The 25,528-nt window shown below is 34.9% G+C and overlaps 1 protein-coding gene across 1 annotated transcript; it reads left to right on the top strand.

The window, feature by feature from the left end:
* On the top strand, window positions 1-25,231 carry LOC122517917. The gene is made up of 7 exons (XM_043636535.1): window positions 1-37; window positions 21,485-21,718; window positions 21,917-22,065; window positions 22,159-22,700; window positions 22,775-23,119; window positions 23,246-24,664; window positions 24,930-25,231. Exons 1-7 carry the CDS (start codon window positions 1-3, stop codon window positions 24,994-24,996), a joined length of 2,793 nt encoding a protein of 930 aa, XP_043492470.1. The 3' UTR covers window positions 24,997-25,231.
* Window positions 25,232-25,528: the final 297 nt, after the last annotated feature.

Raw genomic sequence — 25,528 nt, forward strand, 5'->3', positions numbered from 1 at the left:
ATGCAATTCTCTAGACAACTCGAAGAGAAAGGTTGCGGTGAGTGTAGGTAAAACGTCGGTATCGATATAGGCCTAATATTCGATTAAATAAACGATTTATTTTGATGGACGATTATTAAATCGTCGCGTATATACTTATAGCGATTAATTAATCTAATTAACATTTATATATAATAAATGATTGATAAACTTGTCCAAAATGATTTTGCTAGGAAATAAAATTAATTTCATTGGCAAAATCAAATTATTTAATATTAAAGGGATGAACTATCAACTATATTTTAGTATATATATATATGTATTATCAGCAAGATATGTGGAAATTTAAAAATAATAACACACACACACACACACACATATGCAAGATCCTATCGTCGTACGTAAGTAGAATACATAAGAATAGTACGTTCCTCTTCCTCCATATGCTGATTCTCCATCCTACACGTGAAAAGGCTGACCTTTTAGTTCATTTTCTCAGTTTATTCGACGTGTAATTTTTACATAGTCATTTACTAATCCACGAATGTTTACCTCAGAATAATTAGCTTCCCACGAAAAGGAAAACTAGCAAAAAGATTTTATCAGATTCCTCGTGCATTTTCTTTTTTATACAATTATTCATGGATTCTTATGTATTACAAATTATGCAAAGTTCATTAAATTTTAAATTCGTGTCGTAATATTGAGAAAAGAAAAAAAAAAGAAAAAAAAAGAAATATTAAATTTTCGATCGAAATAATCATCTCGAAATAATCATCTCGAAATTGTTCCTCATTACGTTCCGATGACAGTATCATCAAAATCTAACAATAAGCTTCGAGTATGTGTGAAACATTTGTTGAATATTATTAAAGCCATTTTGTTTATTGTTATGGAAAACGACACCGTTGTTTTAGAATAATAGAAAAAGATAGCATTAGTACGTTTAACGAAGATACTCGACACTTAACTGTCATCGTGCAATTAGACCCCCTACGGAACAGAAGTAAGATCATCTTGACGATTACGATTACGACGACAACGAAGATGAGGATGAGGACGATGTCAGGTGTTAGAGAACAGGTGCTCGAAAAACAGAAGCGTATATTCCGTTCAGGTGTACCGCAACGAAATGTTCCGCCATTACGTTTTACGACGACCTAAGAAACACGAGAAATATTGCTTTCGAGTCTTGGATCTTTATTTATCTATCTATCTTTTTCTCTATTTTTATTCTTTCTTTCTTCTTTTTTTTTTTTTTTATCTAATTTCTTCCACGAGCACAACTGAAATTGAGATGATTTTTACGTGGAAATATAATGGAATCAAATCGATGTCATTTTATAAGAATAACAAGAATAAAGGATAAATTAAATGGAAAAATAAAAAATACTAAACGCACAATTGTATCTATATAATTAGAAAAGAATATCGATAGTTCGATTGTTGATGGCTAGAAAAGGATTTGGTCGCGCTTCCGAAGCACGCGAGTAGGAGAAACGAGTTGGCATTCCCACGGCAGGATGCTACGACCACTTTCGCTATTATTCAACTTTATCCGACGTATTGCGAAAGGTAGGTAATAGGTTCACGTCTGTAAAGATATTTTCGATCGGGCTGCTTCAGAGACGTTACAATCTTCTTGTCAGCCATTAATATATCCAAGTCACCACTCTCTATCTATATCTTCTTTTTCTTATAAAAAGACAAAGAGAGAGAGAAAGAGAGATAATAAAATTAGGGATGTACAAATGTATCGATTATTATTTCTATTTCTATTTCTATTTCTTTTTTTATTTCATTTGATTATTATTATTATTATTATTATTAAAATATGTGTTTGCACGTGCAGTAAGAATGCGAACGAAGAAACGCGAAGAAAAAGGCTCGATAAAAGATCAAATTCTAATTTCACGTTCGACAAGCGCATCATTGAATTTTACCCGAAGGAGAACACGTGAATGTTTGCACTTACGTGTGGTATAAATGTATGTATGTACGCATATACGTAAGCATGAATGAAATAACTTGTAATGACTAATGACAGGTAGGACGTCACGTCGTGCCGCACCGCACTTATTTCACGCTTACCCATTATCGATAGACGTTTGTAACGAGTGTGAAATCGAGCAGACCAGCAAACGGTAGCGATTGACAAATCGACTCGTCATGACCACTATCTTCTTTTCATTTTTTTCCTTAAAAATTGTATTTTTTCGAATGCTCGGTCTTAGTTCTCTGTGCGTTTGTTTTCATAAACGATACGATTTCATTAATAATTCGATACATGCGAAAATCAATTTATTTATTCATTTAATTATGATTGGAAAAGCATTCAATAAAATATTACATGTCAATTATTGTTATAATTTATTTTTCACTAAGAGAAACACGTGTTTAATGCATGCATCCAAACACGTGCACCGTCAGGTGCATATGCACGTGAATTCATTAAGTAGCAACTTCGACTTTGTTGTAACATTTTCTTTGAAATACATATATTATTATAAATACGCTGAAATAATTGACGTATGCTACACGTGAAAAATAATTGATATTTGTAATTATACAATATGTTAGAGTTAAAGTTTCAACTGGACAGTTTTGTACAAGGTTTTTTGAAATCGCATTATTCATTGCTTATTCGTAAATTACATGACAATCCTTAACTTATGCTTTCTGTTTCTAACATCGAACCATTTCTATACGGAAGTTGGGATAAATATCAATTTGCGATGATATTACAATGTAAAGAGAAAGAAAAAGAGAAATAGAGGAAAAGAAAGAAGAGAGAAACTACGACAACTGGCAAATAGTCTCGACTATGTCATCGTACACAAGTTCCTTGGACGATAAGAATTTATTTATTCAAGGAGGCGAAGTTACAGACCGGACAGCGTGGGCTGCAGTATCGTCTTGCCAACAATAGGTACTTATAAAATTCTGCTGCATTGTAATCAATCATCTGCTGAAAAAAAAAAAGTAAAATGAAAATTAAATTTTAACAATTTTGGATTATTCCTTGGTATCTGTAAATACATAAAAGTTATTAAAAAACATTATAAAGTAATTAGTTTCTCTATATTAAATGGATGGAAGAAACCAAGGAAAGGGGAGTATAAAGGAATATGATATTAATTAGGGATTTAAAAGAAACTAATTACAATTATAATGTTTATGGTAAGCGGTCTTTGGCTAGATTTTACTTGCAATGGAATGTTTAACATATAAAATATGTTAAACATTATACTGAAAGTAAAATGCAAGTCTAACATTCAAAGATCTCGTCGTTCGTTGGAATTTTAGTGTGGGATGAGGAATTTTATACCAGTTCCGGCAGCTTTTTGCATAATGTTATTGATGCGCTTAATAAAGGTTATTCTGGTACGTTTGCATATACATACGTACATTATATATAGTGGCCATAGGTGAAACTAAAGAACCCCCTCCCCCCTCCCCCCGTTCATCGTTATTAATCGTTATTATGTTCCTCATTAATCATTTAAACTTGATTAAGAACAGATACCTACACTTCTTTGTTCCTTTCGAATATCGTCGATACAAAGTTCATATTTTAATATTAGTTTAAAATAATATATTAATTTGAAATAGTTTGAATATTACTTTATTTCGTATCATTATAAATAGAACAGTTAAGTATTGTAAAAATAAATTGTAATATTATTTTTGTGTAATTTATTTCATAGAAAATAGAAAAACAAAGAAGAATATAAAATCGATCCCGCTCGAGATAATTCAAATGTCACGCGAGATTTGTTCCGAAGGAAGTTTAGGTGAGCGCTGCGTCGTTTAGTTTTTTGAAAATATTTCTAACGTAAGAAAATCCGAGCGAATTGAAAATAATATCGAGACGGTCATGATTTAAGAGCGGGTAAACACTGTGATTAGGAGAGCTAGCTAGAGCTAGGCACTGCCGTCAATTTTGCGATAACGCGGAATGTGTCTAGGTCGGTTATACAGATAATACCAGCGTGTATTGTTTAAGGCTGAGTTCGTGGAAAACGGGATGGTGGACGATGGTGATAGGTGTTATTGTAAAGTCCTCGAGTAGTATACAATTTCTACGAAAGTCTTTCTTCCTCGATGTTTATTTTTTCTTAGAATCTTCGTAAGAAACGGAGGAAGGAATCATCGTTCGAAGGATAATAAATGTATCTATATCTATATATATATATATATAGTAGAAGATTTCCTTGCTTAGAAAATGAGTGGACGTAGAGTATTATAGTTTCATGAGTTCCTTCACTTTGTGTATGGCCTAACGATTATTATAATAAAATGTAATAGTCCAAGATGAGACGTAATTAGCTAGGATTCGAAGTCTTCCTTCTTTCGAACTCATTCGATTTATAGAATGAAACGGAACGTGTTTGTTGTGTAGGCCACCCACGAATAAGACCAGTCGTTGCATTCGTACGGCCCTGGGCGATATCTAGTGCAGCGTTTCTCAAATTTTCTCTTCGAAACAGCATCGATAAACACGTACAGCATCTGTAAACACGGTACGAAGCCTTTCAACTTAAAATGTAAGAAAAAGAAAAGTAAGAGGAAGACAAAGAGCAGACATATTTCAAATAAAAGGACAAATTGGAAGGGTTATTCGAAACTTTCTTAAAAAAAGGTACATCGATGTGGTGGTCGTTTGTTCTGCTTGGGACGAAGACCAGCCACAAAATGGGGAAACCACTTGGCAGATGGTCACTTGGATAAAATTGCTTTGGAATTAGATGAATAAAGGAAGCGTGTTTCTTTCTATTTCTTCGCCAGATAAAAAAGGATAAAAGGATAACGAACTTTCCTAGAACTTATACGTACATTATCAGGATTTTTTCGTGGTTTTTTGTTTTGTTTTTTTTTTCTTCATATTAAAAGAAGTAAGATAAGATGATGCATAGGTATTTGTGCTGAAAATAGAGACAGAGAGATAATAAGAACATTTCTCGAGGGTTGCGTCGGTGTATAAATATTTTTCAAATATTTTTGATTTATAGAGATATAGATGCCATTTGATATAGTGGCCCAAATTTTCCTGGTTCATTTGTTCTTCTTCTTTTTTTTTTCATTAAAACAGTTTGGAATATTAAATGAGATATAAATTGGCGATGCGGTTAGAAGAACGGTTGAGAAATACTGAGTTTGTGTTCGTGCTTCCGCCACGTCATATCGTAACAGTAGATGCCTCCTTGGTTCTCCAGGCCACTCCACCTCTCCTCTTCCCACTAAGACTGGACATTAAATTTTCACGGTTCAACGATGTCAAATACGAATGTTGCAGGACGTTCTCGATGAGTAAAGTCGACTCTTGGGGGCCTTAAGCAGGGCCCCTTCGAAGACACGCGCGGCATGTGGCACGCGCTCCTCGACTTCTTCTTCCATGGAGGTCCCCAATTAAGCAAGCGGCATGCACATGCACTGCCATTTGCCCCTCTATTACTTTTCTTTCAACTAAGACCATCAGCCATTTTGTTTTCTTTTTTACTCTATGCTTCGGAGTGTGGTATGAGACAGAGAATGTTTCAATGGAAGAGGGAGAAGAAGCTCTTTAAGAGTGCACCGAAGTCAAGGACACATGTTGCTCGTGCTGGGCCCTAGGGCCCACTCGCCTGGAAAACGATCGGTCTGCTGCGATGTTACTTCGAGGCGTCGCGAGTCAATGGATTCGGTCGTTAATATTTTCCCTGAGTGTTGCTAAACTTGACAAAGTATAATATGCATAAACGTGTTGGTGCATGCATGCATGCGTGCATAAAAGTCCGTTATTATTTGACGAAGCTTTCGAATCAAATCGTATAGTACTTTTTGTATTTGCTTCTTACCTCTTTTCGATATCGTCGGTTAGATGGTTATGATCGTTTAGATGTTAGGGTAGATTATATTTAAAACGGGTTAGAGTGCATTGAAGTTTCTTCGATGTTCATTGTTTATGAACTATACTAATTTTATTTTCAATCCTTTTAAATGTAACGATTTCCGTTCTCGCCGTCAGCAGGCTATCTTGAAATGAGAGTTTACGATAGGAAGCGAATAACGCACGAGTGCCATTAAATGTGTAGGATGCAAAAGACATAGGATATAGTGCGTCTATAGTGCGATCAGTTAGGTGAAGTCTTTCGGTGACGTAAGATATTACCTTTATTATCTTTATTTACTCCAATTGATTTTCCTAGGAAAAATAAATTAATTTATTTTATTTCACGGTAATGATTCGTTACGAAGTTAAATTATTGAACTAAATTGGAAGGAAAAATCCCATTAGTATTCTATTCTCGGAGCTTAGATTTGATCATTGAGTATCATATAGGATTCTGGTTGCAGTAGTAACAGCTCTGTAGCAGAAGCACAGTTAGCCATGCGATTGGAGGAGGGCAAGGTAGGGCAGGCAGGCAGGCAAGCAAGCAAGCAAGCAAGCAAGCAAGCAAGCAAGCAAGGAAGGGAAAGAGGGAAGAGGGAGGAGATCGCGGAGGGACGCCTCTCCTAGGTGTGGTCGATAGGAATATGCATCGTAGGTTGCCACGGCAATACGAATAAAATGTAAATTCGGCCTCCTTGCTACCTGAACGCGTGCTTTGGTGCTACGCCGGATTGGCGACTCTCCAGGCCAGCACCTCTTTTATACAGAGTGAGAACAGTTACCGGTCGAGACTTTCCGAAAGAAAAGCGATAGCTCTCGTGTGCATTTCTCACGGACGAGTTCTTAGAGTTTTCGTTACGCTTCGATTATTTATACGAGTTTAAGATCCTTTCCATTACCGTTTTGCATTTTCTTCGGATAACTATCCTAATGAATAGCGAGTCATGATCGCTAGTAAAAAAAAAGTTAAGCCAATATTTGATTAATATTTTTCATTGACTGAGATTAGTTTTGATCGTATTAATAATAATCGCGATAGAATTTTTAATTTTAGTTTCATTAAATGGATGACATATTATAATAAATATAACTTCCTATAGGAAGAGACAGAACGAATAATTCGTAATTATCTCGATAAATATTATTTACATAATGGGGACGATACTACATTAGGTGTTGTTACTCAAGCAGACGTTACACGTAGAGCAGGTGAGAATGTTCATCAGGATGTAACGTGCAACGTAACGTGGTGTAACGTGCACATTTGTGACACCCTCTCTTTTTATATACTGCACCTTTTAACCTAGTGCGTGCCTGCGTGCCTGCCTGCCTGCCTACGTGCGTGTGCTTCAGTGCGGTTTGCTCTTCAGCTGCATAAAAAAAACCACAAATTAATTGTCTCGATAGGTTTGCCTGCCGTGTCACGAGGAAAACCCTACGAACGTACTTATGTACGTACCTACGTACCTACGTGCTTGAGTAAAACGACAGGTTGCGTACGTTGTTTCAACGATTATCCTTTTCACTCATAAAAAATATAAACTTGATTCCGTTGGAAATTGTCAAGATTTCAAGTTTAGTTATAGATAGTCATACGGAATATTCGATATCCTTCCGTATGAACATGACATGAAAGTTACTTTCTCTAATATCAATTTCATTTCTGTTCAGTTTTTTTTCTTCATTATTTTCTAAGTATATTTGATTAGGTAAATTTTGTTTTAAGTATTAGAATGATAGATGAAATTGAGAAATGAAAATTTATAATCATTTTGTAGGGTTTAAATACAAAAATTAACAAACGATGAAAAAAGAGAAACGCACTGAACGTATTTAGCTTAGTTAAATCGAAATAAGATCAAACGTATTCTAATCAATTATTGTTTATCGAGTAAACATAATCTCTTATCCTAATATGAAGCGTCCGGTATGTTGAAACAGTCCTTATAAAGAAAGTAACATAATGAGCTGTCATTAAGAAAACTGCGACATTACTACCAATCATTGTTCTTCTGGATTAAATGACCAGACTAATTAAACCTACACAGGACTCCGTGCAATTATGGTAAATAAGAGGGCGTTGCGAGGTACTCGAGTAGCAAAGTGATGATCGTCGTAGTCGTTCCTAAAAGCCTATTGTTCTTGCTCGTAATTTTCCTAATTTTTTTCTTTCTTTTTATGTCTCATTAAATAGGAATCATATTTTTGTTCCTTTTCGATTCCTAACTAGCGTCAATTTTTTTTCGGTCGAAAGTAGTTTTTTTATGTATGACAATATTGCGGAGAAGATTTCAACATTGATTTCAAAATACTATTCGAATTAGATTTTCGTTTTCTTTCGATATTCAAATACGAAAGTAGATAATAATATCAAAGCGTAGGTTTTCTATTCAAATAATCTTGATGTTCAAATTTATAAGGCTTCGCCGTAAAAGGAGATCAAAAGTTTTCTCTCTTTTTCCCCCTCTGAAATTGTTTTACGTATCGTTCGCTTGCAAAATCGTGACCGTTGACAACTCTCCTTGGGAATCCTCTTAAAGCGAGCCTTTAAGTATCAAAGGGTGTCTCGTAATCGCTTCGATCGTTCGACGAGGTTCGATTCATCCCGAATTTATACGAATTCGAGTCGAGAAAAAAGAAAGATATAGAAAAAATTAAATATCCTTGTAGATAAGATCTCCTTGAAGATTTCGATGGATTATTATTAATGCCGAGCTCGTGCAAGTACATTCGTTAAAAGAGTGTCAAAATCATTGGGATCTTTTTATTCGTCGTATTCCATTATATATATATATATACACATATATTTATATATATACTTGTACTCGTGAGAAAGGCGTAGGCTATCTCACTCTTCTTTTACGCGAGGTGTTTCTTAAGCACCGATCACCGAACACACGTGCCCACGCATCTCACGTTGAAACGTTTTAGATTAGTCCCCCCAGATAACACGCTTACCACACGTTAAACCATACTCGAGAGAATCATCGAAGGACTTGCTTCTTATTATCCTTTCCCTTAGACGACCATAACGATGACGACGACGACGACGACAACGACGATTTTTTTTGTTACGATATATGGAGCTGCCCATTCGTCAAATCGATTAACTTCTTAAAACGAGAAATAAAATATATTTTTGTGAAGTTATACATGTAAATTATTCTATCATTTATTATTCAACGGCCATGGAATTTATTTTGATTTGGTTGTATTAAAACTAATTATTCGGATAATTTATTTGAAATATAAAAATTAGGAATAAAATGGAAAAATTGCAGTTAATCGCTTTAGGCTCGTGAACGGCACATATATCAAGATAAAAATGATTGCGTACGCACGTGCTCTAATATGAATAATGTAAATTCTCGATTGGTAAGTTCTTCCCCCTTTAAAAGGAACATTGAAATTTATTCGCAGTGCACTTCACCTGTTGTACTTCGGTAAAGTGGAGCAACCAAGAAACTCGTTAAAAATAATGAGTATTGCAGGAGTATTCACGATTATCGTGTCATATTGGATACCTTGAAGTACCTTGGATACCTCTTTATTTCTTTATTTCTTTATTTCTTTCTTTCTTTCTTTTGAAAATAGGATATCAACAAAAGTAGAAAGATAATCGTATCTCGTATTGTGGTGTTTTTTTTTTCTTCCTTGTGTGCTCGAACCCAATGACAATTCCATTCGAGAATACGTCAAATTTGTATATGCAAACGATCAATAATTTACAACTCAAGTACGACACTTTTGACGTTGATATTAAAATAATTTTGATTTTACAAAAATATTAATTTTGCCTTTTGCATAAAACATATTCAACAAAATAAACAAATGAGAAAGAGAGAGAGCGAGAATAAAAAGCTTTAAACAAAATGACGATTCCGTTTAGACGATGACATTTTTAGTGACTTTTTTTGTAAACTTTATTTTCCATTTAAATTTGTAGACAAAGAGAGAAAGAGAGGGTGGGGGTTTTCCAATGGATGACGAGCTTATTGGTTCGTCTTGTTGGACATTTACGACGGGTCTTTCGTAGCTCGAGGGCAGTGCTCGTCGAATGCAGGATGAGAGATTCTCTTCTCATCCATAGTAGTAGGAACTGCACGGAATGCTTTTTCTTCTGTTCAAGGTCCCCGGCGAGATGTGAATGAATGTAGAACCTGTTCCATCCTTTTCTTCATCTTCTTCTTCTTCTTCTTTCGCGCTAGAATAGTCCCCGGTACCAATAGACTATGTCTTTAAGTTTACCAATCGAATCGAATCGAATCGTCTCCTTCATTTCCTTCCCGAAACCATTTCCTTTATACTCATTCTTACATCCTGTTTAATCGGAGGAATCCTTGATATTACATATCTAGATATATAATAAAATATAATAGATATCTCTTTATATATATATATTTTATTTTCAAATATATAGTACAAATTTTAACGTAATTCACATATCTTCTGGTTGCCTATATTAAATGGTAAGCCCATTCAATATAATATATTACTATATTTAATGAATAATATATAACTTTAAATGAAGAAAGCGTGCTATTTCACGGTCCAGATTCTAGAATACTTGATCATGATATCTACCAGTCAAGGACACGAAGAAGAAAAATAAGGAGACAAAATTAAATGATAACGCTTAACACATGCCAACCTTTCTCCTTATCGGATTCTTTGCTTTTTTTCCGTTTATGTTTAGATTTTCTTTTCTGCGCAATAATAATTGGAAAGTAGAGATTTTCGTGAAAGTTTGCAAAAATAAAAAGAACTTTTCGAGGACAAGGAAAAAGAAGAGGAGAGTAAAGAAAAAAGAAAAAGAGGTAGCAAGCTTACAAAAAAAAAAGAAAGATATAAACAAGTTGTAGGAAACATAAATATTACTTATAAAAGGAAGGTAGGGGGAGGGTAGGAGGAGGGCTGTTGGGACCGTCCCATGCATTTATCCTCCCCCACCCCTTCTTTAGCTGACTTAAAGACTACTTGGACACACGTGGTTGACGTCGCTTGCAACGCCATCCTGGCCGGTTGTTCGAGTTTGCTTCGATTCGACAGTTTCGACGGAGTCGTGCCGCGCTTCGGATCGTTCGTTCTTCGATATATATATTTCGAGTTTACGCTTATAACTGTTCAAAATAATTTATCCTCTTGCTTATAGATCATTTATAGTTTTTTTCCCACCCCCCCCCTACCCCAACTCCGATGAAATTTATTTTTACTGTGTGACCAAAATCGTTCTATCGTATAAAAAAAGAGAGAAAGAAAGAGAGAGAGAGAGAGAGAGAGAGAAAAAGATTTATTTCAATCGGAGCATGTGCTTTAATTCTCGTTGAGACCCTTTCAAGGATTCTTTCGATCCAAAGTCGAAGGTGAGTTGTTTTATTATTTATATTTATACTTTATAATTTGATTACGCGTTATTATCGATTAATTAAACGATACCCTTATTATCGAATGTATTTGTTCTTTTGATTGTACAATTCGCGAGAAAAGTGGGGATAAATATTTAATAACGTTATTTAATTAGAGCGTCTCTACATTGTATTTAATTTGTTATTTTAATTTATTATATAGATAAAAATAGTAATAGAGAGGATAGATAGACTACATCAATGACTGTGTTACGCATATCATATTTTTTTTTTTTCTATTTTCTTATCTATGTACCATTTATGATTATTAGGATAATTTTTCTAATCGACGTAAGTAAGTTTAGGTTATATTTAGATTAGTTATAGGCGTTGTTATTATAGGAAAAAAAAAAACAAATAAAAGAAGAAGCAGAAGATGAAGATAGGTTCGTAGTATATATTATTTTTTGTTTGTCTACGAGCGCATTCGATGCTACTTTTCTTTTGGTTTCTTCGCGATTTTACAACTTCCCTCAGTGGAGAGTTCAGTTTCGTGGCGAGCGTTAAGAAGAAGAAGAAGAAGGAGAAGAAGAAGAAGAAGAAGAAGAAGAAGAAGAAGAAAAAGTTTGAGATGCCGAGAGGATTTACGAGGAACTCGCGGCTCTAACCTTTGTTTCTTCATGGCAAGAACCGTCCGTGGTTGCCACGCGCGAAGTCTACCTTCTGCAAGCGAACTTCTCTTTGTTACAACTCATCTTCTTCTTCTTCTTCTTCTTCTTCTTCTTCCTTTACTTCTATTTTTAGTCCTTATTTTATAATCCTTTTTTCTTCTTTTTTTTTTTAGTTTTCTTGTTAATAATATTTGCAACGTCATCCGGCTGTCATATTCATCCATTGATTATTATAATATTGACTGTGTCATCTAATTCACATGATTTTCGTCATCGTCGATTTCCCAATAGTCACGGCTAAAACATATTATATATAAGTAGATAAAACGTTATACGGAAGAAAATGGTTTATCGGGTTTTAAAATAATAATTACATTGCATACTTAGTTCATTGTATGTTTTGTAAAATTGAAGTTTAGTAGTTAAGAAATATTTAAAACATTACAAAATATCTATAATAATTAAAAATTTAATAGCGAAATTTAGCCCATATAGTAAATACGTGTTTATCGTATTTAATTATTGTTAATGGCATAGGATTGCCCGAAGATTGTTGACGTTGAAACGACCATAAGTGATATATCATGCACAGCATTTACTCCTGCGCCATTAATCCGTCGAAGTAATTAGTTTGTAATTGTACGATAAGATTAGATGGAGATATGAAAATTCGACGACACAAATCTTTCGTCACGTTCTTAGTCTTAATGAAAAATGTCCGACCTCAAAAGTGTCTTGCATTTCTCCATTGACACGTATTTACAATGTAAAAGTTGTCCGTTCAGAAAGTTTCCTTCGAGCCATACTTTTGTAGGCAAGATTTTTAACGACCCTATTGGGAATTGCAAACAATTGTAAAATCTATTATTTCTATTTTCACAGATTTGTTTATCGCACTTGTGAAAAATACTTCAGAAAAGCTTTTATATAGGGATTCAAAGTTACGATCGAATATATTTTACAATCTTGTAAAATACGACAATTCCCTTGTGTACCTTGTGAAATATTACTTTTATACCTGAACTTCATTCAGTTATAAAACATGTACAAGTCAAGTTTTTCTTCACATTACAAAATACATTAGAAAATGAATTTGTCGTCTCTTATTCGAATATATCTAGTCGAAATCATTTTATTTTAGATGTAATAAATTATAATCCATCGTAAATATAGTCGACCTTTCGAGAACTAACCAATGCTATTGATAACGCATTTGTTATTGTTTACGTTAGATACAGGCGTGTATATTCGAATGTATATCTTCATTCGAAAATAGAGACGAAATCGAATCGAATCTTATCATCGATAATACTACAACGAATAATAATGAATTTATTGGAATAACAAATATCATTTCGTTTTCCATACGTAAGATAGCGTATTTATTTTTATTGTTTTTAATGGACAAATTCATTAATTTAATATTAGCCTGATCGGACTTACAATAAAAAAAGGGGATCATAAGTAACATTGGCGCTTATGATACCTGATACACGTATTGTTCCAATCATTTATCCCTGCTGTTTAATTTCGTGACAGCTTGCAAGCGTGCGAATATTTCTTTTCTAGGAAGGACCCTAATCGAGACGACTTCGTTTTCGATCTCCTATGTTTTCTTCTTAGGCACGCGTGTCCTCCTGCATCGAATTACGTTCATTTTCTTTATGGATCATTATGATTTTATTACGATGCAGATGCTTCTTTTTTTTTCTTCTATCTACGTATACGTATGTATAAATATTTTTAAATTAACTCATACATGTGCGTATCAAATACAACCAATGACAATTACAAAAGATATTGCGAAAAATCTCAAGGACGTTGAGATGTGCGTATGCATTTTTACAAAAAAAAAGAAAAAAAAAGAGAAATCTACACTTTTTCATAGTCGTCTATAAAAAGAGATAAATAGTAGCAGTGTTTTAATTCGACGAACATAATCGTGAAACGAGACTCCGATAATAATAAGAATGAGGAATGAGTGAGAGAGAGAGAGAGAGACTGAGAGAACGAGTACAAACTCTGGAGAATCACGCGTCGGTTATACTAGATTCCATATAAAGTCGAAAGGAGAGAAAAACATATAGATAGAAAGAGAAAGAGAAAGAGAAAGAGGATCCGTGAGACAACCTGCGCTCCTTGCTCGTTTTATCGATCGATGACGTCACCCTCTACGAAAGGAGGCCCTGTATATACCTTCTCTCACTCTATCTATCTCTCCCTTCTTTTCGTCTTTTTTTAATACACACATTACCCATACATATGTATATACGTAAACATACACATAGAAACTCACACCCACGGCTAAGGATAATGGTGAATAAAGCGGACGAAATGGACCGCAAGAAAAGAGAGAGTAAGAGAGATGGATAGAAATAAAGAGAGAGAGAGAGAGAGAGAGAAGAAGAAGAACACGGCAAAGGTAGACAATCGGCCAACGAACTCTCTGCATCGCAGCTTTACGTCTTTCTCTTTCTTTCTTTCTTTCTTTCTTTCTTTCTTTCTTCCTTTCCTCTCTTTTCTTCTCTCCGCAATTCCTTTCATATTACTTCGTCCTTGTTTCTCCTTTCCTCTCTTACCATAATTCCTTCTTTCTTTTTCTATTTTTATGCATTTATTTATATCTGTTTCTCTTAATTATTCTTCTTTCTCTTACGCTTTCATTTTTATTCATTATTCTGTATCTTTCACCCTTTCTTTCTATCTTCTTTTTTTTTCCCTTCATCATTTTCATCACCGTTCAGTTTATTGTATTTATCAAATGATAGCACTTCGGAAAACGTGGTGCTGGTGAAATGATCTCGAACTTCGTTCGAGTGCGAACGAAATTGAAGAGGGAGTCTCGTTTTAAAAATATTCTTTACGACGGTATCACGTCTTGGAATGATTTTTCGACTCATCATCAACGTTTATCTTCTTTTTTATTTTCTTTCCTTTTCTTATGATCTATTTAATGAGCCTGTATGTACGCGTATTTAACCGGAAATTTACGAAAGTTTATATCAAAATAAAGTGACTACGTGCAACATTCACATACCACGTGTTTGCATTTATGCGTTTCTATAAATATGTGCGTATTTGTGTGCGCGCGTAGGCAAAGGACACGTTTCCGGTTGGTTCGTTAAAAGCTTCTCTTACAGCTGGCAATTTTTTCAATTTTTCGTAAGTTAGTCATTTGCCGGGCCGATGCATTTCGAAAGGTGAATTCCGATTCTCCGATTGGCTGGAAATTTCGTGGGAAAATTCTGCTCTTTCATTTGCTGTACTTCTATTACTACTCCTGCTCGTCCGTCGTCGTGGTCGTCGATTAATTTACTATAAATACTAGTCGATGATACTTTCTCTAAGAAATCGTTAACATTACACAATTGTTGGCCCATTTTTACCAGATCTATTAAAGCAGTTTTTACAGTTTATTCTATTCGTTAATATTATAATTTGTAATCAGGTAACAGCTTTCGTTCCTTTTTTTTTCTTCTTTTCTTTTCTTTTTTTTGTAATATAACAACTGTAATTTTAGTAATTGTTATAGAAAAAGAAATCAGAAAATGATTATTTCATGTAGGAAAAGAACTAGATTCGTTGATTAGAAAATTAACGTAAATCGTTACTTAAAAGCAAACGACCGGCTAATTGCTTTCGTGCGAAACGATCGTTAAAGTCAAAGTCTTCGGGGCTAAATCATTCTATACTTATTACAAAAACATAATTCCTTCGCAAAATCTAATTAGATGCGACATAGACGAGACTTACGGTCGAAAAGCAGGTCAATTGTCTTGGATCGTTAATAAATCATCATGAAAATTTGAGAACGCAACGGTTGAAACGCCAACGAGAAATCTCTCATAGTTCAGTTAAACTTTTTATTAATTAGTTCAATTAAAAGACGGCTTGTTAATTACTCGATGCAAAATCTTTTTCCGTTGGTTTGAAAAGAAGTTACGTCGATAGAAAATGAAATACGTTCGAACCATTTCGACAATTTCGACGAATTCTTTAATTCGTGCGAATAATTTAATCAAATGATTTTTGTTTTTTTTTTTTGTTTTTATTTTTTTTAATAGAAATAAATTAAATTACACGGTGTAATATGTTTACAAGAATATTTGTATTGATAAAAAGGAAATGTATTGTTTGAGAAGGAAAACGATGAAATTTATGAGAGGTTTCTCTTTGACAGGGGTCAGGGTTCTGGTGCACCTGATAGAGGTTCTATGGTTTATATATATACGTGTATGTGTGTGTATATATGTATAGATATATGTGCTTGCCTGCTTGCCCTACCGGCCATGGGAACCTGCCTTCGCCCTCACCCTGTAAAGCTGTAATGGCTAAGGTTTCCGATGCGGTACAGAAGCAGATGTCGATTGTCCTTTTAGAGTATTTTTTTCCTCTTTCCTTTTATCTTTTTCTTTCTCCCACTCGCGAAAGTAGTCTTCTCTAGATTATATGCCTTCTGCTCGGTTTATACGATTCTCCCACGCTTTGGCATGGTCTTCCTTGCGAACGGTATTGTTCCTTTTTCTCTTCCTTGTGTACATCGAAAAGCATATAATACGCGTGTATTCGAACTTGCGTGAGTTCGCATGGAATTTTTAACTTCAATTAACTCTTACGAAATATATCATATTATCCTATAGAAGTATCTTTTTGTTTATTCGAGATTTGATCCGTTGGTAGAGTCATAGGGTATATATTGCTAGATAGATGTTCGAATGTTAAGCTCTAATTATGCTATCAGTTATATTATAAGTAATTAACAATGGAAAAAATAAAATTTGAAAATGTAAAAACCGTTGTAACATTGATCGGTTGGTGGTGCATCGAACTCTCGCGGTCTTCCAAGAAGAGGGAAATGGATTTTTCATCGGGGCATTGCAAATTCCAGGAATACTTTTCAAAATTGTCCGTGGCTCGCACTATTCATCGTGAAAGAAGAAACGTGCAGCAGTAGTAAGCAACCGAGAGATCATTCCGTTCCTCTCTACGCGTTTGCCAGTCCATGAATACTAATTAACTCTAATTAACGCGATTGAGAGCAGAAGGGTAATAATCTTGAACGTTACGATTCCTACAACGCGGAATTTCAAATACCCAATCCGAGCGAGAGTAGTATATTCGATGCGACGCGTGAACGCCGACTGTGACTGCTCTTTTTTTTTTAAATACGAGGTGCTTTTACGACGAATTACCTGAATATATCTTCGATTCAATTTATCACAGCAGGATAGGAAAATGGAGATCAAAAATGCGATAAAATATGAGCACCACGGTAATTGCCGATTTGTATTTTAATCGCGTTCTTTTAAATCATTTTCTTCTTCTTCTTCTTCTTCTTCTTCCTCCTTTTATTATGACTTTGTTCTGCTATACTAGCTTAAAATTAAATTTAAAAGAAAGATTAAAAATTGATTTTGATTTAAAAATCAATCTCGTAGAAAGTAAAATTACGAACGTGAGCGTGTCCCATTACTTGTCTGACATACATTCAACCAATTCGTACATATGTATCTATGTATGTATGTACGACGTCCTCGAGAAACTTTTTGAAAGGATCTTTCGTCAAGAGTCCAAGCGAGTTTACCGATTTGGTCAATAAATCTGGTCAATAAATCTGTAGCGACTGGCGTGTGGCAACGTTGCAAGCATCGCCGAAAAACGATAAGATAAAGGTGCTTGCCGGTTATTTGTAAGGAAAAATAAAAGACAATCAGAGAATAAAAAATGCGAACAACGTATCAAACGAATAGAAGCACATCGGATCCTTTCTAACTTCATAAAGTATTGTTTATTTATTTCTACTCCCACAAATCGACCCACCCGCTCGTTATTCCGTGAAAAATATATCTAATCTTCAAGTATTTATTTCCGTTATACATCTTATTCGCGAAAAATCCTTGGATGGAATAATACAAACAATAAATGTAAAAGAAGATATCTTATAAGAAACTGTGATACATTTGTTTTATACGTCAATGAAAATTAAAATCGCAAATATGGATATTCGCGTGCAATTAGAATAATCAAGGATGTGAAAGATGAAGTAAATAATAAAAATAATAATAATAATAATAATAATAATAATAATAATAAGAAGAAGAAGAAGAAGAAGAAGAACAGAAAAAGAGGATAAGAAAAAAGAAACGTAGCGTGACTCGAAGGTAGTTGCGATTCAGTTAACTTTTTTTATTCCAAGTTCACAAGAAAGACCGAGACCCGATCACCTACATTTTACGGTCAGCTTGTTCTCTCTCTTTCTCTCTCTCTCTTTCTTACTCTCTTGTCTTGTTCTAATAAGAGAATCGTGTTCGGCCGTGAACACAAGAACGTTTGCACGAGTTCCTCCAGAGTGTAGATATTTTCCAAGCGTGTCTGCTGCACGTGTGTTCTCTTTTTTCTTTTATTTATTTTTTTTTATCTATGAGCGTGTATATATATAAGTTTCAAGTATAATAAGAAGTACACGTACAATATAGAAGAACGATTAGTATCGCCGAATAAAATAAGAAGGCTAACTGTAATGCATCTAACGCATATCACCTATGATCTCGTACCGTTATCTCGAACCAGAAGTTCATGCGTGTGTGTGTGTGTGTGTCTTAGGTTGTGTTATTTTTCTCTACGTTTTGTATCCTTTTTCGGCATATTCTGCATCATTATACTTAAACTTTTTTTTTTTTCGATTATACTAGAAGTAAATGTATATAAATTTCTAACGTATTACGTGGGTTGGTTAGTTTCGAACTTGACGTTCGGTATCGTTGAAATCAATGCGGAAGTATGATTCTTCGTGAGAGCAAGATTATTATACCTATTAGAGGGATGGTCCATTCTCTCTCTCTCTCTCTCTTTCTCTCTCTCTCTTTTCAGGAAAATGAGTTTTGAATTTATGAGCTCGTATAACTGTCCATCTAAATCTTTACATTTAGAATAGGAATAAGATTATTTATATTGTTGTAGTTAAAATTGATGATAAGATTTTGATTTAAGAATAGTTTGAGATAGTTTTGAGGGAAAGTTAAAAGAGTTCAGTATTATTTTTATAACGTGTTTGAATATATCAGTTTTAGGATATAACGATTTGTATAAATGTTAAGTACAGTTTTTTTTTTTTAAATATATGAATGTATGTCTTCGTAATAATATGTAAAAGACTCCGAACATTAACGATCGAGTTGCCGAAGAAGTCCCAATGAAGGGACGAAATGTTCGATAAGATCGAAATAACGTTCTAAATTCGCAACCCTGTCCAACTTCCCTGTGACACTTTTATTAATAATTTTCATTTTTGGACGCGATAAATAACTAATTGAGTTAAAAGAGTTGTTTTTCTTATCAAATTAATTTAAAATATTAGATCCTAATGACTTGGCTGGCACGTTCGGTCATAGTGTAAAATAAAACATTCATTGATGTCCCTGAGAATTGGTAACGAATGTGATCACCTAGAAGAAAAAAATTTGAAAAAAAAAAAGAAAGGAAGAAAAAAGCGTGGAAAAGACGAAAACACGACAACGAGCGGAAGTTGGCACTTCCGTCGACGAGAGACGACGAACATCCTGCGCTACATTTATTTCTGGAGGAGAAAGAAGAAGAAGAAGTGCAGAAGTGGGTTTAAAAAAAAAAGGGGAATAAGAAGAGGAAATGAAGGCGATGAAACGAAGAAGGGAAAAATCAGAGGAGAACGACAGAGAGGAAGGGGGTGGAGATAAGGGGGGGAGGAAATAGGGGAGAGATAGGATATGAATGGAAAGTTAAAAACGCCTAAAATTTGCCCTTTACCTCTCATTCTCTCGGTGCGTGTACACGTCATGCTTTGGCTTCGTTCCAACTCGTTGCACTTTCTCAAAGAGACAACGTGGGTGCATCCACCTTCTTCTTGTAAATTGATACCACTCGATCGCTAACGTAATCATGAACGTGCTTATCGTGAAACCTTCGGTTATACTTTGGCCACGACCAACTCTACAGGATATCCTGTGTGATTTGAGTGTATATATATATATATTTTTTTTTTATTTATAAATGAGAATCGAGTCAACGAACTCGATCATTGACGACTACGCATTAGCATAATCTCGTTTTTGTATTAGTATAGGTATATACACATATATGGTAAGATCAAGTTTTTCACGATTTTACACTTCATTTATAACATGACGCCACTCCCTTTTATTTCGTTCCTTTTTTTGTTGTTTTCTTTATTTTTATGATTAAAGAACAGTGTTATAAATGGGTAGCAAGTATGTGGCGATATGGAAATGGATGCAAGAGGATGGTTTTAAACGAATAAGTTTTGTACTCGCGAGTTAAACGTTTCAAAAAATCAAAAAAAGATCGAAAACGATACGTGGTATCGATAAGAGTTACTTGGGTTCTTGAATATTCGCGATATGCACTTATACGGGCTGCAAGGTATATATATCCTACGTGGGCACGAGAAGTAGTACTTTTTCTTTAGCTTCCACACCCTGTTCGTTCTCTTTCTCTCTCGTTTTCCTTTCTTGGATCGAGAGTCTGTTGCCACCGATATATACCGGGTGTCGTCAAGGGGTGTGTCACATTATTAATTGAAATAATAATACATAAATATTATACTTCAATATTTCTTAAGATATTTTATCTGGATAATACATTTTAATCGTAGAAAAAAAGAAAAAAGAAAAAATGATCATATTTTAAATACAAGGATTTGGATTGTGGCAGACGTAGGATACCTCGTAAATTCAAAATTCACACAATCGGATCTATATAATTAGATTCAATCTTATATAAAAGTATAGTAAAAAAAAAAAAGTGCTTATTTTGGTTAAAAGTTTATAGGTGATTTTAATGATCGATTCGATAGATCGACGACTTCAAGGAGAAATCGAATACATTTGAAGTAAGTGGTAGGAAGGATCGAGAGAGAATGCAAGTAGGGTTCTCTCCGTAAAGCGAACGTTGTGTTACATCACAGAGGAAAGGTGAGCTCGGAAGGACGTCTAATTCTGACTTGTGCTTACCGGCAGCCAACCAGTTTGCCTGGACTCGCTCAGCGAGATCGCTTGATGATTTTTTTTAACATTAACATGAAAAAGAGGATAAAAAGATTATCTTTTTTGATTGTTTATAATATAGACATGATAGTTATGACCAAATGTTGGATCAATTTGTATAGATAGCAACGATAAGTTAGTTTAGTAATAAAGGTGATCATCATCTCGCCTTATTCGATTTCTTCTCGGCGACTTGGAAATAGGACGCAACTCGTGAAACCGGTAAGCGTGTTATAGTGATCAAATTGCTATGGAGAGTACCAAGAGAAAAGTCTTCTTTTTGCCCTTCCAATCGAGAAGGCGGAGCTCGTAGGAAGCTGCTGCCGCTGCTGTTTTGCTAAACGTTGAGCGTTGAGCGTTGAGCGTTGAGCGTTTAGCGTTGAGCGTTTTGCGAATCTTGAGAAAGTAATCGTCAATCGATTTCTTTCATTGAATTCGTCCTGTTTTATTGCCTACCTGGAGCAGTAAAGATCTGGAACAGTCTGATATTATAGTTTGATTGTTTTTCTTTCTCTTTAATTGAATATTTTTAATATGAATTTTTGGTAGAATTTAGTTTTGTTTGTTTTATGATTTCAGAAGAGGTCAGAATGCGTTTGTTCAAAAGACAAACAACGGACACCTGTCCTCAACTGGTATCAGCTACACCTATATCGCAAGACGAAACTTCGGAGATAACGACAACGAATGATATTACTATAGAGCAGAATGAAAATGGTTCGTCGAAGAGACTCGATAAAGATACCGGAGACCACTCTGCTGGAGAGTCTGACAAAACTGTAACTGGACAATCGTTCATGATAACTCGTAAAGGTATAAACAATTCCTTTTTTGTCAATTCATTTAACATTGAAATCAAATTAGATGATAATACTAATCAATAATGTTAAATAATATCTTTTCCAATTTGAATGTGATAATTCGAAGAAGATGTTAAGGGGAATAGAAGGAAAAAAGAGTGAAAGTTTAAAAGTATTATACAATGAGGTAACAATCGTGATTAATTTGTAGGTATCTCAACATGGGGTCGGAAAGTAGGCCGAAGGTTGGATCAATTGAAGAGATCGGAGAGTTCGGAGTTACTTTCGGTTTCGGGTAGAAGACGTCGTTGGAGTCCAAATCGAAAGAGATACGAAGAAAGCTTGGAGGAAAAGGAAAATGTAATTAACTTGAGAACTTTATTTCATTTACATTTGAGACTCTCGTAAATACCTTCGCGAATACCTTCTTCTTTTCTGTTTTTTTAATCGTAGGGTTCGAACGAACATTCCTTTTCGGAATTTCCCAAGCCAAAGAGAGTTTCCAGAGTGGAATCGTTGAAAAATTTATTCCGCTCAACGGAGAGAAGTCATTTCTTAAGTTCGAATTCAACGTCGAGAAATGTTACGATCCAGGAGGAGAGCCATCATTCTATGGAGAAAGCTTTAAGCGATGGTGCCATTAAAAACATATCTGCGTTTCAATTAAAATCCCTGAATAATAATAATAACAATAACGACGAACAATTAAGGGAGACTTTCCTATACGAAAAGCAACGACAATTAAGTCGTAGTATTCAGGATCTTCAGGAACAGGAACGTGTCATCGACTTTATTCTTATGAATCAGCAGGTGTTAAAGACTCAAGAGGGTACAGCATTGGTAAAGGAGACTTTGAATAAGTTAGAGAAGGGTAGTAATTCGAAGAATATATCGAAATGTTCTTTATCGACGTCTAAGGTCAACGCGAAAACGAATAATACGTCTAGTCGAACGGAGAATAGGAATCTTTTTATTAACATTCATGAACGCGATAGGTAAGATTATTATTTTACATTGATTTTTGGATTTGTAATTATTCCTACAATGAGAAATACGATGATTATATCAGTTTTAGGAACGATCAAACAAGATCTTGTCTTTTAACCGGTTTGGAGGATCTTATGAACAATCTTCGTCTAGGATGCGATGAGAGCGGCTACGATTCCGATAGCACACGAACAGGTGCTGATTCTCCTGACAGTGAACAATGTATTCAAAGAATGACTAAGTCTCGTAGCTATTCTATAACTTCCGATGATTATCAAGGTATCGATCTGTCTTTGCCGCCGATCATCGACCAAGCTGAACTTTCCAAAACTAGTAGCGAGGATTCCGAAAATGTTAACGATAACACCGTCGTGGAGGCACATCATTTTTTGAGCAATTCAATAAAAACTGAATCGACCTTAGTCATGTCGGAACATGATGATCATGATCATGATCATGATCATGATGATGATGATGATGATGATAATGATGATGATGATGATGATGATGATGATGATGATGATGATAATGATGATGATGATGACACCGATAGTTGCGACGAAAGTACTTTCGAGGATTTCGAGCAGCAATGCACTAAATCCGAATTTTTGAATAATTCCGTTAGAAATGTTTCTAAGATAGAATCGAGTCAATATTCGAGTCAATATTCGAGTCAATATTCGAGTCAATATTCGAAAATATTCCCAACTACTACGATTAGGAAAAAAGTTGGTACTGTTTCTCAGACGAATAAAATTGTTCCAAGTTCATTGATACAAACGAAACCAATGACTTCTTTAAGGAATCGAAAATATGGAAGCGCCAGCGTGTTAACTCTCGTCGACAACGCTTCGTCTCCTTGCAAAGATAGTCCACCAGCTCAGAAGATTAATTCAACGACAATGTTAATGAATAATCAGGTTGAATATTATACTCCTAAAAGATCTCGTTCCGTTTTGGAAGCTGAAGTATCGCCAGAGGAGTCTATCAATAGAATCAACAAAGTTAAGAGAACTATTTTCGCTGATAACCCTCGAACAACGATGATAACTTCAACACCAGCCAAGTCGACTTTAGTACGTCGAGAATTAAAGACTATGAAACTCAGCGTTGAAAGATCAGGCAATCTTGGTATCTCTTTAGAAAGACGAGAAGCAGTTAGACCGTTTTACGTAATATCCAAGTTAGATTCGAACGGCGAAGCAGCCAAATCTAAACTATTTCGAATCGGCGATGAGATCGTCCGAGTCTGTGGTCGCAGATTACGCGGGATGACAATCATCGAAGCTAGAAACGCCTTACGCAGTTGTGTGGGAAACGTTGAGCTTCAAATCGCTAGAGAACCAACGTTTGCGTTTGGCGAAGAGATCGGTGATACTTGGGCTGATTTAGATAGAGTTCCTCGTCCTCGAAATGATTCCGAAGCGTGGACTTTGCAAGAGAGTAAATCAGATCCTGGAGTAGTAGTATCCACCGTGGCCAAAGCTGAATCTCCTCATAATGGTGGTGACAATCGGTTGAAGCTCGAAGAAGCTCCGTCTAAACGGCCTAAAAGTGAATTATCCATTAACGAGACCAGAGATGATACCGAACGAAAGATGACTGGTATGAGAAAGTTTCAAGTTATCAGAAAACGAACCTCACATCCAGCTTGTTATCCTAAAAGAGTATCAAGCCTTTCGAAAGATTTGCTGACGGTGAGCTTGGAAAAGGGAGCCACAAAGAAACTTGGTTTCTCGATCGTCGGAGGATCCGACAGCAAGAAGGGTTACATGGGTATTTTTGTAAAGGATATTATGGAAGGTGGTCAAGCAGCCGAGGAAGGTACACTTAGAGTCGGTGATGAGATCTTAGCAATTAATGGCATACCAATGGATGGTGCAACCCACACCAAGGCCCTTCAGACCTTCAAGAATGCCAAACCGGGCAAAATGATTCTCTGCGTTGGAAGAAGGGATCCAACGAACAAACGGTTGTTTTACAATTCATAAGACGAGATAGTTTTTAAATCTTGGGTTAGTTCTGCTTTGCTTTTTTGCTTTTTTGCTTTATTAACATTTTTCTTCTTAGCGATAACGTTACGCTTAAGAATAGATAATCGCTTTTTTTTCTTTCTTCTTTCCTGCAACTTTTAATGCTTATCTAAAGCTCTATTTCTTACTTATTTTTATTTTCTAATAATATTTTATTATTTTTTACGACGTGGCTTTTAAATAAATTTTATTTTTTATTTTTAGGTACATTACTCAATCCAAGTCTTGCGATTGTTTAAGCAAATTAACGGAGGATGGATACGATTCATAATATTCTACAAAAAGATCATATTTTTATATACATATATATAATTTATATTTTCTTTAAGTAATATTAACAAAAGACGGATAGGTTACCATTAATTATCTAAAATCGAGGTGTCTATATTTTCTATTACACTCGACTAACATGCTGCATCGGTCAAATGTTGGCATCATGGAACATTGTGTCGGGAGATAATTAAAAAAAATAATTTACATTTCTTATGTATATATGTATTAAAAATACTCATAGGATGTTTTTTCTCCTTTCTTGTCATTTGTCAAATACATGGGAGGTTTATCATTGCTCGTTATTCGTTGCGCAATTGATGTGATAATTGATGTGACAATTGATATTAACTATTGTCACTTGTTTTCACACTACAATTTTTGCTATTATTTTATTTTATTTCAAAAGACGTATATATGTTATTTAATCAAACTCAAAGCAACGTGCAAATTTCTTTTATTTCATTTATTTCATTTATTTCGTGATATCGTTTAGCTGCCTTCGCGGTCAGTTAATTACTCGGATGAATTTC

The sequence above is a fragment of the Polistes fuscatus genome, unplaced genomic scaffold (genome assembly GCF_010416935.1).
Source record: "Polistes fuscatus isolate 324 unplaced genomic scaffold, CU_Pfus_HIC Scaffold22, whole genome shotgun sequence".
Lineage (NCBI taxonomy): Eukaryota > Metazoa > Arthropoda > Insecta > Hymenoptera > Vespidae > Polistes > Polistes fuscatus.

Coding starts and splice junctions, on each gene's coding strand:
- LOC122517917 (XM_043636535.1), top strand. CDS start 1: ATGCAATTCTCTAGACAACTCGAAGAGAAAGGTTGCG. Junction 38..21,484: donor ACTCGAAGAGAAAGGTTGCG/GTGAGTGTAGGT, acceptor TTATGATTTCAG/AAGAGGTCAGAATGCGTTTG. Junction 23,120..23,245: donor ACTGAATCGACCTTAGTCAT/GTCGGAACATGA, acceptor TGACACCGATAG/TTGCGACGAAAGTACTTTCG.